We start from the raw sequence: 17,279 nt of genomic DNA, 5'->3' as shown, positions 1-17,279 counted from the left end.
TGTGTTTTACAATAACCAATTTGGTTAGAGTAAAACACAATGATAAAGAATAGGAAACATTTAATAATATGATATATGACATTCACATAGCAATTTAGCACTGTGTTTTACTATAACCAATTTGGTTAGAGTAAAACACAATGATATAGAATAGAAAACATTTAATAATTTGATAAATGACATTTACATAGCAATTTAGCACTGTGTTTTACTATAACCAATTTGGTTAAAGTAAAACACAATGATAAAGAATAGGAAACACTTAATATGATAAATGACATTTACATAGCAATTTAGCACTGTGTTTTACTATAACCAATTTGGTTAGAGTAAAACACAATGATAAAGAATAGGAAACATTTAATAATAATGATTATTTACATAGCAATTTAGCACTGTGTTTTACTATAACCAATTTGGTTATAGTAAAACACAATGATATAGAATAGGAAACATTTAATAATATGATAAATGACATTTACATAGCAATTTATCACTGTGTTTTACTATAACCAATTTGGTTATGGTAAAGCACAATGATAAAGAATAGGAAACATTTAATAATATGATAAATGACATTTACATAGCAATTTAGCACTGTGTTTTACTATAACCAATTTGGTTAAAGTAAAACATAATGATAAAGAATAGGAAACATTTAATAATTTGATAAATGACATTCACATAGCAATTTAGCACTGTGTTTTACTATAACCAATTTGGTTATGGTAAAGCACAATGATATAGAATAGGAAACATTTAATAATAATGATTATTTACATAGCAATTTAGCACCATGTTTTACTATAACCAATTTGGTTATGGTAAAGCACAATGATATAGAATAGGAAACATTTAATAATATGATAAATGTCATTACATAGCAATTTAGCATTGTGTTTTACTATAACCAATTTGGTTAGAGTAAAACACAATGACAAAGAATAGGAAACATTTAATAATAATGATTATTTACATAGCTAGCAATTTAGCACAATGTTTTACTATAACCAATTTGGTTATGGTAAAGCACAATGATATAGAATAGGAAACATTTAATAATATGATAAATGTCATTACATAGCAATTTAGCACTGTGTTTTACTATAGCCAATTTGGTTAGAGTAAAACACAATGATAAAGAATAGGAAACATTTAATAACATGATAAATGACATTCACATAGAAATTTAGCACTGTGTTTTACTATAACCAATTTGATTAGAGTAAAACACAATGATATAGAATAGGAAACATTTAATAATATGATAAATGACATTTACATAGCAATTTATCACTGTGTTTTACTATAACCAATTTGGTTATGGTAAAGCACAATGATATAGAATAGGAAACATTTAATAATAATGATTATTTACATAGCAATTTAGCACTGTGTTTTACTATAACCAATTTGGTTATAGTAAAACACAATGATATAGAATAGGAAACATTTAATAATATGATAAATGACATTTACATAGCAATTTATCACTGTGTTTTACTATAACCAATTTGGTTATGGTAAAGCACAATGATAAAGAATAGGAAACATTTAATAATATGATAAATGACATTTACATAGCAATTTAGCACTGTGTTTTACTATAACCAATTTGGTTAAAGTAAAACATAATGATAAAGAATAGGAAACATTTAATAATTTGATAAATGACATTCACATAGCAATTTAGCACTGTGTTTTACTATAACCAATTTGGTTATGGTAAAGCACAATGATATAGAATAGGAAACATTTAATAATAATGATTATTTACATAGCAATTTAGCACCATGTTTTACTATAACCAATTTGGTTATGGTAAAGCACAATGATATAGAATAGGAAACATTTAATAATATGATAAATGTCATTACATAGCAATTTAGCATTGTGTTTTACTATAACCAATTTGGTTAGAGTAAAACACAATGACAAAGAATAGGAAACATTTAATAATAATGATTATTTACATAGCTAGCAATTTAGCACAATGTTTTACTATAACCAATTTGGTTATGGTAAAGCACAATGATATAGAATAGGAAACATTTAATAATATGATAAATGTCATTACATAGCAATTTAGCACTGTGTTTTACTATAGCCAATTTGGTTAGAGTAAAACACAATGATAAAGAATAGGAAACATTTAATAACATGATAAATGACATTCACATAGAAATTTAGCACTGTGTTTTACTATAACCAATTTGATTAGAGTAAAACACAATGATATAGAATAGGAAACATTTAATAATATGATAAATGACATTTACATAGCAATTTATCACTGTGTTTTACTATAACCAATTTGGTTATGGTAAAGCACAATGATATAGAATAGGAAACATTTAATAATATGATAAATGACATTTACATAGCAATTTAGCACTGTGTTTTACTATAACCAATTTGGTTAAAGTAAAACATAATGATAAAGAATAGGAAACATTTAATAATTTGATAAATGACATTCACATAGCAATTTAGCACTGTGTTTTACTATAACCAATTTGGTTATGGTAAAGCACAATGATATAGAATAGGAAACATTTAATAATATGATAAATGACATTTACATAGCAATTTATCACTGTGTTTTACTATATCCGATTTGGTTATGGTAAAGCACAATGATATAGAATAGGAAACATTTAATAATAATGATTATTTACATAGCAATTTAGCACCATGTTTTACTATAACCAATTTGGGTATGGTAAAGCACAATGATATAGAATAGGAAACATTTAATAATATGATAAATGTCATTACATAGCAATTTAGCACTGTGTTTTACTATAACCAATTTGGTTAGAGTAAAACACAATGACAAAGAATAGGAAACATTTAATAATAATGATTATTTACATAGCTAGCAATTTAGCACAATGTTTTACTATAACCAATTTGGTTATGGTAAAGCACAATGATATAGAATAGGAAACATTTAATAATATGATAAATGTCATTACATAGCAATTTAGCACTGTGTTTTACTATAACCAATTTGGTTAGAGTAAAACACAATGATAAAGAATAGGAAACATTTAATAACATGATAAATGACATTCACATAGAAATTTAGCACTGTGTTTTACTATAACCAATTTGATTAGAGTAAAGCACAATGATAAAGAATAGGAAACATTTAATAATATGATAAATGACATTTACATAGTAATTTATCACTGTGTTTTACTATAACCAATTTGGTTAGAGTAAAACATTTTAACTATGATAAATGATATTTAGCACTGTGCTGGATACAGTAAAACACAAATAAAGAATAGGAAACATATAATAATATGATACATTTACATACAAATTTAGTATTGTGTTTTACTATAGCCAATTTGGTTACAGTAAAACACAATGATAATGAAACATTTATTATATGATATTATTTACATAGCAAAATATTATATTAAACATATCTTATTATCTAAACGTTATGAAAAGAATAAGATACATATAATGTAATAATATAATAAATACAAGTTACATAGTTTATCATCTTGTTTTACAGAACCAATTTGGTGACACAGTTAAACACAGTGATAAAGAATAGATACTGTTTTAGGTTATATAACCCTAACCCTAGTTTGAAGCGACATAATAAATTCATCGCGAAAAAGTACGTATCGTATTTAGAAACTTTTGAAATTTGTTAGATATGTTTAATAGGTTCTTACGTCTATAAAACAAACAAAAAATATAAATTTCACAAAAAATTCGTGATTTTAATAATTTGCATTTCTAAAAATGTACACTTATGAAATACCATACATTTTCCAACACATTTTTACTTCATTGATGATTCCCAGAAATCAAAATAAAACAAATTATGATATTTCTTTTACATTATAGATGTAAGAACCTATATTGAACATGTACCAAATTTCAAACGTTTTTTAAGACGATACGTATTTTTTTTATCGATGAATTAAGTATGTGATCGCTTCAAACTAGGGTTAGGGTTAAATAACCTAACAGTTCCATTCTTTAACACTGTGTTTAACTTTTAACCAAATTGGTTTTAGTACAACACAAATGATAAACTATGTACATTTTATTTTTCATATTACATTATAGGATACATATAATGTAATAATAATAAATACAAGTTACATAGTTTATCATCTTGTTTTACAGAACCAATTTGGTTACACAGTTAAACACAGTGATAAAGAATGGACACTGTTTTAGGTTATATAACCCTAACCCTAGTTTGAAGCGATCACATACTTAATTCATCGCGAAAAACTACGTATCGTATTCAGAAACATTTGAAATTTGGTAAATATGTTCAATAGGTTCTTACGTCTATAAAACAAACAAAAAATAAAAGTTTCAAGACAAATTCGTGATTTTAATAATTTGCATTTTTAAACATTTACACTTATGAAAGACAGTACATTTCCAACACATTTTTACTTCATTGATGATTCTCAGAAATCAAAATAAAACTATTAGGATATTTCTTTTGCATTATAGATGTAAGAGAACCTATATTGAACATATCTACCAAATATCAAACGTTTTTCAAGACGATACGTATTTTTAGCGATGAATATTAAATATGTGATTGCTTCAAACTAGGGTTAGGGTTAAATAAACTAAAACAGTTCTATTCTTTATCACTCACTGTGTTTAACTTTTAACCAAAATGGTTATAGTAAAACACAATGATAAACTTATATGTAAATTTTATTTTTCATAACATAAAATGTTTGATATTCTTTATAATATTTAATATTATATTTTAGGCCTACTATTAATGACGTATAAATGCACACTACATCTGAAATAACTTTCTACTTCATTGGCGATTCTTACCCAAAAAAAAAGAACTAATTTTGTTATGTATATAGAGCAACCTATTATAACATGTCTTGTATGATTTTTATCTCGTTTCAATGACATTTTATACTACAATTCAAATGAAAAAGCATCACAAAAAAATACGTCTGGTATTCAAAAAGTTTCTAAACTCGGTACACAGAAAAAAGGAAATGTTGAAAATGTATGGTCTTTCATTAGTGTGAATTTTTAGAAATGCAAATAATGGAAATCATCGATTTGTCTTGAAATTTATAATTTGTTTTGTCTTATTGAACATATCTATACAAAATGTCAAACGTTTCTGAATACGATACGTTTTTTTTCTCGATGAATTTATAATGTCGCTTCAAACTAGAGGGTAGGGTAGTAACCTAACAAGTATCTATTCTTTATCACTATGTTTAACTGTGTAACCATATTGGTTCTAATAAAAAACAATGATAAACTATGTAAATTGTATGTTTCATATATTACATTTTTGCCAAAAAAAATTATTGGGAATGTCAAATTTCTTTTTCATGACATATATCTACAAATTTCAGAAGCTTTTGAGTACGAGTATTTTACGCGATGTTTTTTTATCGTCATTTTAATATTTTGGTAATGTAATTCACATGCATAAAGTTTTGTATCCAAAAATTGTTTATTCTTGGGTAGAAATGAGGAAATAAATAGTATTCCTGTATAATATAATAATCAATAATAAAGTATTTAAAAAAGTGTTGTGTAAACGAACGTTTTTTACGCTTCGAATTTTCTGTTACATTATGTTTGAATTGAAGCTACAGATATTGAATCATGGACCTATAAATTAGTAATTTATAGGTCCATGATTGAACATATCGTCACTCACCACACATTTTTTGTTTTGTATTTCGAAAGTATTTATTCTAAAGAACAATTGATGCAAACATCAACTGCATATCTTATTTCATTAATTAATTATATTAATTATAATTTGGCGATTATTCGTCACACGAAGAGTCGAATATCGATTCGTCTCGTCATGGGAAGAAAACGTGCATTGCGCACACTGTTTACGCGCCTCAACAATAAAGGGCGAATATGCGATTCGTCACTTATGGAACGCCGTTTTACACAAGTTTTTGGCGATGATAAAAATTGCGTCGATGATGAAATTGCGTCGATGAAAATAGCATCGACGCAATGTAGATTGCGTCGATGCAATGTAGATTGCGTCGACGCAATTTACATTGCGTCGATGAAAATTGCGTCGATGAAAATTGCGTCGATGAAAACTGCATCGATGAAAATTGCGTCGATGAAAACTGCATCGATGAAAATTGATGTGATGAATTTAATTGATTATGAAAATTCCAAATGGTTTTAATTCAATCAATGATGAAAATGACTACTAGTAAAGTAAATGATGATGTTAATAATGATGTTAATAATGTTATTATGTTGCTAAAAATTGACGGTTTCTGAATATTTTGATATGATAAACATGTTTACCGCTTGCGCTATCTAGCGCGCGTTATAGACAAGCGCACAGTGAGCGCGCACTAAAACAATGTTGAAATATATGCACTGATTAACATTTTAGTGATTTATTGTCAACACATTTTAGCAATGGATCCATTATTGTCCTTTCGGACACATTATATCTTCTAGCTAATTGCTTCCGTTAATCCACCAGTTCAGTACATAAAATTCAGATGTCCAGCATCCATGACATCATATTCAAATCATACCGGCAGGGAGATCGCAATTTTCATCGATGAAAACTGCATCGATGAAAATTTTTTTTTTTTTCATCGATGCAGTTTTCATCGATGCAGTTTTCATCGACGCAATTTTCATCGACGCAATTTTCATCACATTAACGCAATTTTCATTACATCGACGCAATTTTCATCGACGCAATGTTCATCACATCATTACATCAATACTATATTCATCGACGCAATTTTCATCACATCGACGCAATTTTCATTGCATCATCAACGCGATTTTATCATCGCCTAAACTGGCATTCCATACTAATTGCGTGTGATCTGATTGGTGTATTATAAATAAATTCATCGCGATGAATTTTTCAGTAGATGTAATGAGACAGTTCAGTAGATGTAATGACAGTTAATGTAATTGTTCTGCTCTTTTTGTACAAATCTATACTACTTTATATTATGGATTTTGTAGTACTGTTAAAATTATTAAATCTCTGGAAGTGTGTTTTACGAGTATGTCCGCAAATTTATGCGTTTACGGTTTTAAAATGTGAGTTTTAAATAGCGAACATGATCTTGTTAGGTGCACTACGCACGCAGTATTCCAAAATGTCTTACTAATTGGGAGAAAATCATATTGTATCATATCATATTATATCCATTCTTTAAATTCATATTCTTTATCCAAAACTAAATTGGTATAGTAAAACACAGTGCTAGCAATTTATCATATTATTAAATGTTTCATATTCTTTATCATTGTTTTTTACTCTAATCAAATTGGTATAGTAAAACACAGTGCTAAATTGCTATGTGAATGTCATTTATCATATTTTTAAATGTTTCTTATTCTTTATCATTGTGTTTTACTCTAACCAAATTGGTTATAGTAAAACACAGTGATAAATTGCTATGTAAATGTAATTTATCATATTATTAAATGTTTCCTATTCTTTATCATTGTGTTTTACTCTAACCAAATTGGTTATAGTTAAACACAGTGATAAATTGCTATGTAAATGTAATTTATCATGTTATTAAATGTTTCCTATTCTTTATCGTTGAGTTTTACTCTAATCAAATTGGTTATAGTAAAACACAGTGCTAAATTGCTATGTAAATGTTATATATCATATTATTAAATGTTTCCTATTCTTTATCATTGTGTTTTACTCTAATCTGATTGGTTATAGTAAAACACAGTGCTAAATTGCTATGTGAATGTCATTTATCATGTTATTAAATGTTTCCTATTCTTTATCATTGTGTTTTACTCTAACCAAATTGGTTATAGTAAAACACAGTGCTAAATTGCTATGTAAATGTAATTTATCATATTATTAAATGTTTCCTATTCTTTATCATTGTGTTTTACTCTAACCAAATTGGTTATAATTTATTTAATTTCATTTCAAAAGACATTTACCTAAATTGCTATTTAAATGTCATTTATCAAATTATTAATTGTTTCCTATTATTTATCTGGTTATATAGTAAAACACTGTGCTAAATTGCTATTGTATTAAGGACGAGTTCCGAGAAGATGTATTCAAAGCTACAACCAATCAGAACAGTGTTAATCAATATAGTCCATGGCTAAAGCCAATCAGAAACGTCCAAATCGCAATAACCCCTAGGCTAATAGAAATTATTGGTCCGAGTAGCCTTTTCAACCAGACGTTGCGAGGTTTAAAAAGTAAAACATGATTTACTCGCCAGTTTGGTATAGTTTATATACCTGGAAATGTTGTTTGAGTAGAGCAGATTTAATTTGTTTAATTCTTTAAAACTAACATTATTGCAGTACCTATCAACCAGTAGCACTGTAGAAACGCCACATTATGGATGAATCGCAAGCAACTAGAAACGTATGAATAACTTGATTTATAAAATGATTGTAAGAAATATTACAAACAACCAAAACAGGCTAGCTAGCCTCTATCAAATATCATTCTAACTAGGCCTACCTAGAGAGGCTACTACTAGTACTGTGTAGTAGGCTAGGAAGGCTAGCTGGCCTGGCCCATGGCCTAGCTAGCCTCCATACATTAATTAATTTATAGGGAGGCTAGTAATCTAAACGTGGAACCACCATCGTGATCAGACCGGTAGTGGGATATATTTTAGGCCAATAGAATAGTAAGTATAGCCTAGTATATTAGGCTAGGCTAGTTGTGCTAGTCTAATTTTAATTTAAACTTTAATAAGTAGGCCTAACGCCAAAAGCTTTGAGTATCAATGGTAATAATATTTAATAAATGTCTTCCAATTTCAGCTACGTGATTATCTTGCAATGTACAATATATTTACTCAGAAATGTTTCAATAGCTGTGTCACAAACCTAAACTACAGATTTATGACACAAGAAGAGGTAAGCCGAACTTAGCAGTTAAAAACGCCATACGAATTATTTCACCACTATACAATGACCATAGTGTTTAAAAAAATACACAAAACAGACGCGTTCTCGTTCAACTTTTATCATTAAAGATATAATTATCGCCGTGGTTAGGATTCCGGCACCGGAACTCAACTGCCCACCGTTAGGGAATCCGACACGCTATTGCGCATGCCCAGAGCTCTGGGAAGTGAATTATAGCTTGCACTAATAGTGCCACACCACCACACCACGGAGAGTCGGTGTGTTATATGGATTTACTGTAGCCTAGATAGTCGTTGCGCGAGCGAGAGAGCGATGGATGAAACTTGGCCTATGCCATACATGAATTAATAATTAAAATACGACTGCGCCACGCGTTAAAATAATTATAATGATATTAATAAGTATCAGTATCTATCTAAGAATCGTAATGCTGTTTTTAGCGTTGCGACCCGAACAGTTTTTTCACATCCACGCGGTGGCTGCCGTCAACAAATCAACTTGTGATTGCATGTTGTTATGTACAGTATAATGCGTTATGAAAAATCATAAAACTAGTCATGTAATTATATAATTCATAATGATATGAATTTTATATATGAATGAAGCAACCACTTTTTAATTACAAAATAAATACTATAGGCCCCACTGGTCACGTCTAACTGGTAGCCCTAGCCTAGATTAGTGGCCATATTAGTAGGCATCTAGGCTAGTTCGCCGTGTGGCGCAGCTATGAAATGATCCATCGATGTACGTATGATAAGGTGTGTGCCACTGATTCGAAAGTGAGTACCACTGAAATACTGAAATACTGAAGTATAGAGTCGCCGATTACCTCGCTCTGGGCATGCGCAATAGCGTGTCGGATTCCCTAACGCTGGGCAGTTGAGTTCCGGTGCCGGAATCCTAACCACGGCGTATAATTATTGTCCCCCTAAATTTTTTTCTATTTTTTTTAAATATGCTATTTTAAATGTCATGTAATAGTTATTCACTTTGACGAAAAATTGGATCGAAAAAAATGTTATTGAAAGCAAAAAATACTTTTTCTTTTGTCTTAGTGAAATAATTTTTGTTGGTTTTTTTTTACAGATGTGAATAACTTTATTAAAACTGCAAAATGGATTCTGATTAATCTTCATTTTTCATGTTTTTGGGGGACAATACATCTTTTCTTTTGTCTTTTTATAAGTGAAATAATTTTGTTTTTTAAATACTTTGTATCTTTATAATTACAGCATACATGTGTTCAAAAATGTGCGCAAAAACTCATAAACATCAACCATCGCCTAATCACCGTCTACATGGAAATTAATCCAATGAATAAATACAGAGAACAGCAGGAACAAGCGGTGAAAGAGATGGAGGCTAAGCAGCTAGAAGAGGCACAGAATCAAGCTAGTTTACCAACGGAACCACAGGCTACATCTGCTGATCAAGCTCAGCAAGGCGGCCTAGCTAAACAAATTAGTGACACGTTTGAAGGTGTACAAATAACAGATAGCAACGCTGGTAATAATAATCAGTCAAGTAATAATGTAAATAATGATGTAAATTCTACTATTGAAGTTAGGTGAGAATTAAAATAAAAAGATAAAATTTAATATTAGTGACTATGTAAATGTATGGCATTAAGATATTGTTTCAGGTTAGGTGTATTGGCTATTTCAATGCATTTATTCAGGTAGTTGAATATCCATGCTATTCAATCCATGAGTTACAGGCAAGTTATAGCTAATACCCTTTAGACTGACAATATTTTATACTTTTAGAGTAGTAGTAGGGGTTGTAAAAATGTTATTTAGATTTAAAACTTTTCAAGTCAAGTAAATTTATTGTCATTTGCAAATATATAAAAAATATTTACATTGAAATGAATGTGTTTTTATTGTAATGTCAGTGTGTAGTGTCAAGATATTACACTGTTAACACAATATACCAGCTCAACTTTTATTTCACTACTATTAGAAATATACAAATTGTATGCAAATAATTAATTGCAGACACATTTATTCCACTTAAAATAATCAAAATAAACATCAACAAATCCAAATACATCATGAAAATTATCAAATGAGTGGCATTTTTAAGCACATCTCTGTCTACACTATCAAACTTTATGTGCTGTGCCCATATATGGACATGATGATGTCATATCACTACTATATTTAAGCATATCACTACCATATTTGGGCACATCACATTTTTTTTTTGTCACACTAGTTTGATAGTGTAGACACAGCTTAAGACTGTAGAATTCATCAATCTGTATTGAAGTGACCAAATTCTATTTGGAATATTTAAGAAAATTATGTTTAAATTTTGTGTTATTAATTAATTGCCTTTCATTTAAGTATTTTAATGTCTTTGGCCCTTTATTTGATTATTTTACAGTGCCAGTTTAATCACAAAATTAATGATTCATGAATACTAATCAATTGATCACCAAGTATTACATTTTAAGTGTTAATGACATACAAATATATTATTTCATTTATTTGTAATAAATTTCTGTTATTGCACACAATTAAATGATGTAAATAAGATTTCTATTTTAGGCTAGACACCCCCTACTAAGGGGACACTTTACATGAAACAAAGAAGGGACATACTGTAATATGGCCAACCCCTATTTAGGAGGCTCCCCTACTAAGGGGACACTCCCCTACTAAGGGGACACTTTCCATGAAACAAAGAAGGGACATACTGTAATATGGCCAACCCCTATTAGGAGGCTCCCCTACTAAGGGGACACTTGGTAAAGCCTTAAAGGTTTCCTCTTAATAGGGCTTGTATTGTACATCAACTTTACATCAATTCAGTGGAGTGGAGTTGTGGCTTGGTGGTTATGATGCTTGGCTACCACTCCAAGGGGCCTGGGTTCAGGTCCCATCACATGTCAGGACAAAATTACAACTCCACTCCCAAAGACTTGTAATAAGACTTTGTTTATGTAGAGCATCTTTTTGTCTTGTGAACCTCTGAGGGTCCCTAATGATCAGCAAGTACTGGATGGATCACCCTCATTAAATATGGTCCAAAAAAAATTCAGACAGAATATCGTACATTGTAGTACATTATGAAAAGTGAGATCTTCTTTCTGAATATGGCTATACATTTGTTGTATGTTTCCCTATAAAACTTAACTTTATTATCTATAGAGGATTTTAAAATTCAACCTACACACAGCTATAATCTACAGTAATGGGGTACCTACATGTACCTTTAAACTTTAGTATGATAAATAAATTGATATAATATGATGATTTCTTTATACATACATTCATTTCAATTTATACAAATTTACAAAATCTTCCCTGTGTATCCATAGTGTTTATAATGCTTATATTTAAAATGTATATATCTAAAATTTATGAAAAAAATTGCTTAGGCCTGACATTTTAAAATTTCTTGTTAAAAAATTTAAAACATTTCATTTCAAAACTTAATGTATAAAATACACAAGTTTAATAAATAACATTAAAGCTAAGCTGTACAAAGACAAATAGAAAGTTTAGGTTTAGTTATTTACCGTATAAGTTGGTGACCTACCCACTAAAAGTAGCGATCCATGAAACTAACTTTCCCTGAGTAAATACCTAAATCTAAACAACCCATTATTAACAATATCAAAGTACAAATTCAAGTATTTGGACGCGAGTGTAAGCAAGTTGTTTTTAATATGATTCTCTCCTTGCAGTACAGCTTGACCATTATACCAGTCTGGTCAACAAACTCTGTGGTCATAGGTTCGAGCTTGGCCTGAGTAAGATTGACTATTCTTAATTTTCTTGCAACTTTTTTATTTGTACAGTAGAACCTTGCCTTTGGGACACTCCTATTTAGGGGATATTTTCCAAGGAAATGAAAAAGACGAAGTATGTTTATATACTACAGCCAACCCCTATTCATGGGACACCCCTATTCATGGGACACCCCTATTAAAGGGACACTTTGTTGGGTCCCAAAGGGGTTTTACTGTATAAATATTATCCACAAAACACTGATATTCATAATGAGAATAAGAGGAAGTATGTTTATATACTACAGCCAACCCCTATTCATGGGGCCGACTCGCTCCTAGTTCTGGTGGTGGAACAAGTCTTCTCGGATAAGGACTATAAACCGTAGGTCCAGTGTACACAGTTATAACCTGTGTGTACTTTAAAGAACCCAGTTCATTATTCGAAAAAGAGTAGGGGGTTACCCCGGTGAACTGGTTCACACAATAGCCTCTGTATCAGGGGGATTACCACCTATCTGATAGGACAGTGATTAATTCACTATTGGTAATCCTTGGCCACAGTGCCTAAAGACATAAAATAAATAAATAAATAAAATAAATGGGACACCTCTATTAATGGACACCCCTATTAAAAGAACACTTTGTTGGGTCCTGAAGGTGTCCCCGTAATAGAGGTTTTACCATAAAAACATTACGCAGAGAACACTGATATGCATTAATGAGAATAAGAGGAAGTATGTTTATATACTACAGCCAACCCCTATTCATAGGACACCCCTATTAAAGGGACACTTTGTTGGGTCCTGAAGGTGTCCCCTTAATAGGGCTTTTATCATATAAACATTACGCAGAGAACACTGATATTCATAATGAGAAAAGTACACACAATTGCCCTTACCATATATTTCAGTCTTAGCTATTTACCCAGTTGGCTTCATAGGCACCAACTAAGTTAATAACCAAGTCTGAACAGGCCCTAAGTTATTTCTTAAGTTGTATTCACATTGTAATTTATACTAAGCACCATCCATACATCAATTTATACAGTTAAAATACAAAGTTGAATTTGTTCCAAGTATATGAGGTAAGCAATCAACCTGATTGGGTGATGTATTCATAATTTTTAGTCCGCCACACATTTTGAGAAAAATCGAACACCCACGAATAATGTTAAAACAAATTACAAAAACAAAATTATTTTTCAATGGTACTGATACCATAGTCAACCAGCTCACTCACTGATAAAGTACTATACCTTTCTCTAGTTGTGACCATAAATTAAAATCTTTATATGTTTTTCATCATTGCACAATATATAAAGGCTATAAACCTATACAAATTCTTATTAATATTATAACACATTTGTATTAATTCTTTAGTACTGTATTTCGTTTAAAAGGTTGAATTTTCCTAGAATACCAGTATTTATAGTGTCTATTGGTTTCAGCTAAACACAAACTGTGTGTTTAAATTAAGTTCACTCTTACTTAAAGATATATTGTCCCCTAAACAAATAATTTTATTACTATTTTTGTTGTTGAAGATGCCATTTTAAAGACACATAAAAATAGTTGGATTGAAAAAAATGTCCTGTAAAAAAATGTAATTAAAGCAAGAAATACCTAAATTATCTGTCAGACAATGGTTTTTGGTTAAAATTAACCATTTCTTTTGTCTTTCATCAGTGAAATAATTATTTTTGTTGATTTTTTTTTCTACAGAAGTAATTAACTTTATTAAAACTGCAAAATGGCCTATTCAAAATCTGATATTATTAATCTTTATTTTTCATGTTTTTGGGGGACAATACATCTTTAAATGGTTTAAAAATTATGAAGCTGGAACTGAGTACTAATATCGCATCATTTTTCATAACATTTCCACCAACAAATGTAGTAGGCCTACATTTTGCCATGAAAATAAAAACCTATTTAATGACCTAAAATACAGGTATTCCATTCCACTTTTGGACAAATGTACTTTTATGTAGCAGTTTGTGTTTTAGGAGCATACATACATGGCAAATATTAAAGACAAAATAATATCATATTGAACAATATAAAAAGTTCATCTGCATTGTCAAGTAGCAATTTATATCAATAGTTTGTCCTATGTTAAACAGTGGCGATTATAAAATCAACCAAGCATGAAGTAATGCCATCACTTAGCAACCACTCACAACCACTTGTAGTAGAACTCATTTCATACTGAATTCTGATTTTCATCTCCGTTTGCAATTTGATTTAAGTCTGCATGAGATTTCAATTTGTCTAAATTCTCCTGATTTTTTTGCAAATTTTTCTCCTGTATATCAACCAATCGGAATGCTTCGAGGAACTCATTAAAATCGATCTGGCCGTCTTTGTTGATGTCTAAACTCTTTGCCATGTCCGACACCACTTCGTCGGACATCTGCGTTTGTAAATGTTGACTTAACAGCTTGCATCCTTCTGAAAATTCATCCATGGTAATACACCCTATAAAAAAACAAAAACTCTTAAATTAATTTTCAGTTATCCAAGGTGATACACCATATAAAAAATCAAAAGTATTACCATGATTAGAGTTTTATAGGGCGATGTGCTGTAGTGATAAGTACTATGCCATTAACCAATCAGATGATAATAACACTGAGAAACTAGGCCAATGTTTTCTTGTCATACACTTAAAAACACACTTTAATAACATGACAGTAAATATGTATATGTATATAATTTCATCTGTGCTTATTAGCAAAATGCAAACTATGTGCAAAGTACATTACTTGCGTTTGCAAGATAACATCACAATTTTCAAGATATCGTCCTTTAAAAAGGTGTTATATAATATGTATTGATTTTCATAAAATAAGATATATAGGTGACATAACAAATGCTTATTCAAATCTTGAGTTATCTTAAACTCTGTCTACACTATCAAACTTTATGTGACAACAAAATATGATGTGCCCATATATGGACACGATGATATCATATCACTACCATATTTGGGCACATCACACTTTTTTTATAAAACTTGTTTTATAGTGTAGACAGAGCTTGATATTGAATTTGGGCCGAAACATTACATAAATAGCATGTCACCCTGTCGTTTGCATAGTGTAGGATTGTAGTATTTTGCTAAGTTTGTTTTTATGTTGTGAATGGCTTTGATGAAAATACCTTGTGTGAATCAACACTTTGATAATATAATTTATTATTATACAGATATTGCCTGCTTAGAGGTAAAATATAAGATTTGACATCTCCAAGGGAATGATATTTTGCTCGAGGGAATATATATTTCCCTTATTTTCCTTTCGTCACATCTATAAAAAATGAGGGCGCTATGTATGCATAGTTTAGTTGATTCGTTTCTTCAAGCAAGTTACGTGGCTTAGCAAGTAAAACATTGTATCGTGATAATGCGAGTTCAAGTGTCAGTAGATGACTTTTGTTTATTTATCGCCAAACGCGAGTGTTGCCACACGAAAATTACACAGTCAATATCGTACTCGAGAATTTACTGGATTTTATATGTTTAATGACAAGGACACGATAACTACGCAAAAATTACTCGGTCAATATCATCGTACTCGAGGAAATATACGATTTAAGATCCTCGCAGCAGTAGTCATGTGATACAGTTTCAATCAATCACGTTCACGTATTTACATAGGCTATGTAATATATTATTATATAAGATCATTTTTGTTGTGAGTTAATTAAAGCATGATATAATGCAAATTTTGTATTGCTTTTGGATTATAGTACATATACAGATAAGAGCCTTGAAAGATTACTTGCATATTTAAATAAGATTATTAATAATCTTTAAAAAAAAATTATATATTTAAATATATTCATTGCCTACTAAAGTTGGAATTGTGATTAGTAAAATACATAATGCCATATAAAAAATTAAATAAACAATAATTAAATCAACATATTGTTCTAAGTGAAGAAACAATGACGTTTACAGCTTGTCATTACTTGATCATTTTGCATGAAAACATTAAAGAAAAAACAGACAAAAACTTGGGATAGGAAAGGATTTACACCCATGGTGGGCTTATAACCAAATCTATATTGTAATTATAACAAACAAACCTGAGTGGTCTTTATCTAAAGCCCTGAAGATTGTCTCCAATGCTGTTTTGTTACGATAAATTACTTCGGTAAAACTAGGCCCGTTTAAACGAGAACCATTGAAGTTGATCTCTTGTTGAAGGCAGGTCACGTACTCAACACGTCCGTCATCGTTCATCTTGATGAGTTGGTTTCGTATCGTGAGCCAAGGCAGGTCCAAATGTAGCCCCTCTGACATTGCTTTGGCCCACTGTGTTTGTGTGATAAAACCTAAAAACATCAAATTTTGTTTATTGTCCACTCATTTAAATGCATTTAAACAAACATACGTATACAGTGTATAATATATGAATGAAATTTAAAGATATATTGTCCCCCTAAACAAAATTTTTTTTTTTACTGTTTTTGTAGAATATGCTGTAATTTAAAGCTACAAATAGCCAAATTGACTAGATGTCAATGGGTTGAATTTAACTGTTTATTTCTTTTTTACAAATGAAAACATTATTATTGTAGTTTTTTTTTTCTATGGAAGTGATTATAAACTT

The 17,279-nt window shown here is 30.0% G+C and overlaps 2 protein-coding genes across 3 annotated transcripts in view; one reads left to right on the top strand and one right to left on the bottom strand.

Moving 5' to 3' along the window:
* The first annotated feature begins 8,286 nt into the window (after positions 1 to 8,286).
* LOC140049480 (mitochondrial import inner membrane translocase subunit Tim10 B-like) lies at positions 8,287 to 10,992 on the top strand. Of its 2 annotated transcripts, none has more exons than XM_072094375.1 (3): positions 8,287 to 8,407; positions 8,815 to 8,910; positions 10,158 to 10,992. In XM_072094375.1, exons 1-3 carry the CDS (start codon positions 8,381 to 8,383, stop codon positions 10,494 to 10,496), a joined length of 462 nt encoding a protein of 153 aa, XP_071950476.1. In that variant the 5' UTR covers positions 8,287 to 8,380; the 3' UTR covers positions 10,497 to 10,992. The 2 variants fall into 2 exon arrangements, with proteins under 2 accessions (XP_071950476.1, XP_071950477.1); XM_072094376.1 differs by having other exon boundaries at positions 8,380 to 8,436.
* Positions 10,993 to 13,294: 2,302 nt separating this feature from the next.
* LOC140049157 (serine/threonine-protein phosphatase with EF-hands 2-like) overlaps positions 13,295 to 17,279 on the bottom strand; it is a 30,384-nt gene continuing 26,399 nt past the window's right edge. The window contains exons 14-15 of the mRNA XM_072093976.1: positions 16,753 to 17,001; positions 13,295 to 15,141 (exon numbers count right to left, since the gene is read on the bottom strand). Coding sequence (XP_071950077.1) covers positions 14,867 to 15,141; positions 16,753 to 17,001 — 524 coding nt within the window. The 3' untranslated portion in view covers positions 13,295 to 14,866. The remainder of the gene's footprint in view (positions 15,142 to 16,752; positions 17,002 to 17,279) is intronic.

This window comes from Antedon mediterranea, chromosome 5 (genome assembly GCF_964355755.1).
Source record: "Antedon mediterranea chromosome 5, ecAntMedi1.1, whole genome shotgun sequence".
NCBI classification, from domain to species: domain Eukaryota; kingdom Metazoa; phylum Echinodermata; class Crinoidea; order Comatulida; family Antedonidae; genus Antedon; species Antedon mediterranea.
The sequence above is the reverse complement of the archived record's forward strand: the minus strand, read 5'-3'. Positions and strand labels throughout refer to the sequence as shown.

Bases quoted from the DNA above. Each gene is read 5' to 3' on its own strand.
- LOC140049480 (XM_072094375.1), top strand. From the start codon at position 8,381: ATGGATGAATCGCAAGCAACTAGAAAC. The intron at 8,408-8,814 runs GTATGAATAACT...TTCCAATTTCAG, and splicing joins AATCGCAAGCAACTAGAAAC to CTACGTGATTATCTTGCAAT. The intron at 8,911-10,157 runs GTAAGCCGAACT...TTATAATTACAG, and splicing joins GATTTATGACACAAGAAGAG to CATACATGTGTTCAAAAATG.